Consider the following 2201-nt stretch of genomic DNA (forward strand, 5'->3'; position numbering starts at 1 on the left):
TGCAGGTGGTCCATGATCACGTTAAAAAGCAGCACAGAGGGAGCGCGCGCAGGCAGCTCGGGCGCACGGGGAGTGTCTCTTGTTCCATCCGAGGGAAATGTGTCGCACTCTGCGCGCTCACTTCTGAACTCCTGAAAATAAAAGAAGCAGCTTTGAATAATTGTAATAATAAAACATCATCCGTTTGTTTGTTTTGACGCAGCCCTCTCACTGGATGTGACCATTACGCACTAAAACTAAACTCCATGTGCGGTGGTAGACCCGGACCTCGGAAGCGTCTTGTGTTTCCTTCTTGTTGTTTTTTGTCCAGAAACTCACATGAGGCAACGTTTTCCTCGGAGCGCAGGTTCTGTGGTGACGCCGTGTCCCTGTCAGCAGGAGCCGCGTGTCTTTTTGGTGACAAGTCGCGCGGAAACATGAACATTTCCCTCTTCAACGCGACCCAGGACGCGCTGGTTAACGGCAGCCAGAGCCTCGCGGCAGCTCTGGCTACTCTGTCAAGTAACGGCACGGACAGCGTGGTGACCGGCGACGGCGGGGGGTCGCTCGTGCTGCCGCAAGATGAGCGCAAACTCTTCGTGATGCGCGTGGTGCAGATCGCCGTGCTGTGCGTCCTGTCGCTCACCGTCATGTTTGGGATCTTCTTCCTCGGCTGCAACCTGATGATCAAATCAGAAAGCATGATCAACTTCCTGGTGAAAGACCGGAGACCTTCCAAAGACGTGGAGACTGTGATGATCGGGCTCGGCTAAAAGGACACACATCAGGCTCTGTGGGAGACAGATCAAGTTCCGCATCTGCATATATCCATCCAAGACGTCTTGTCTGTCCCAGAGGGGAAAAATATGCAAAAATGTCAGATTTCCTTCCGAAAACGACTCGAGGAAAACAGACCAACGACCAATGCTTGTGCGTAAAGTTCGTGCGTAAAATCCAAGCGGCCGTTTCCACAGATCTGTTGAGTATTTTGAAGTGATTTGAATGTTGCCAACTTGAACAAAGTAACATGTTTACAAGCTGTTACCTCATGTTTTGTTATATTTTTTATGTTTTAAAATTTTTAGCCACAAGCATGATTGTGAAGTTCCACGCCTGCACGTTTAACCTGTGGATGTGACGTGGGTATATTTTTGAGGAAATTTAAAGTATTTTTCTTGGTGATATGAAGTGAAAACATTCTAATTTTGTAGAGTTTTGAACAAACAGATTTATGGGGTGGTTGTGATCCTGTTTGGCATGCGCTGATTGATCCGTGACGTGATTTTTCTGGACAAGTTTTACACTTTTGAAAGTGCTGATGCTGCATGAAATATTTTGTACTGATTAACTGCAGCATGAAATTAAAAGATTAAAAATGCTCAGCCTTGTGTGTGGGATTAATGACTTTTAAACATTGACAGGAAGAACGTGTTTCAGGAAGTTTAATGTTGAAAGTTATTTTTTTATTTACCAGTTTGGCTTAAAAATCTCAACTTTGAGCATCATAATTAAAGAGCGTGTGTTAGCGCAGGTTCAAGCTTGGAGCTCCACATTCTCCAGTTCTGACTGTAGAAGTTCCCCAGCTGAAACTTTAATTGTGTTTTACAGCAGAGCAGAAGTCCAGCTGCTTTGATTTTAAACTTTTAGGGTTTGTCACGAGTCAAACAACTCACAATGGATTGGATTATTACTTATTCATAAGATTAAAATGAAAACTTTAATGGTGCACTTTAAATGCTGTGAGCATATTAATAACGTGATTTAACTGAAAATGAAGACAAGTGCTGAGAATGATTTAATCCTGACTCAGACAAATTTTAAAAGATTGAAAAGTTATGAAGACCAGATAAAACTAATTCATAAAGTATTCAACTTTATCTGCACAGTTTTTATTAATAATTGATGAAGACACCTGTATGTACAATTTGTGACAGGTTAACTACCCCGTGTGTTTGTTATTTATAAAAATAGAACTGAAGCGACTGAAAAATATAAAACTCACGAGTTCATGTTTGAAAACTGAGCTCCGTCTTCTTTTGAGTTTAGCAGCAGATTAACTCTTATGTTTCCAACTTAATGGCTTCTCAGAGATTTTACACATGTCCAGTTCATCAATGCTTGTTTACATGCACAGAATACATGTCAATCACATGACTCAGAATTCAACAAGGTTTTTAACAGATTCAGCTGAGAGCTTTGTTTACGTTGAGTCTGGACCCACA

At 42.2% G+C, this 2201-nt stretch overlaps 1 protein-coding gene across 1 annotated transcript; it reads left to right on the forward strand.

Annotated features, from left to right (window-relative positions):
* Positions 1 to 245: 245 nt before the first annotated feature.
* Positions 246 to 849, forward strand: LOC119421893 (reprimo-like protein). Its single transcript, XM_037689259.1, has one exon. The coding sequence runs from the start codon at positions 246 to 248 to the stop codon at positions 750 to 752; it is 507 nt and encodes a 168-aa protein (XP_037545187.1). The 3' UTR covers positions 753 to 849.
* The last annotated feature ends 1352 nt before the right edge of the window (positions 850 to 2201 follow it).

This window comes from Nematolebias whitei, chromosome 15 (assembly GCF_014905685.2).
Source record: "Nematolebias whitei isolate Nwh7 chromosome 15, NemWhi1, whole genome shotgun sequence".
Classification (NCBI taxonomy): domain Eukaryota; kingdom Metazoa; phylum Chordata; class Actinopteri; order Cyprinodontiformes; family Rivulidae; genus Nematolebias; species Nematolebias whitei.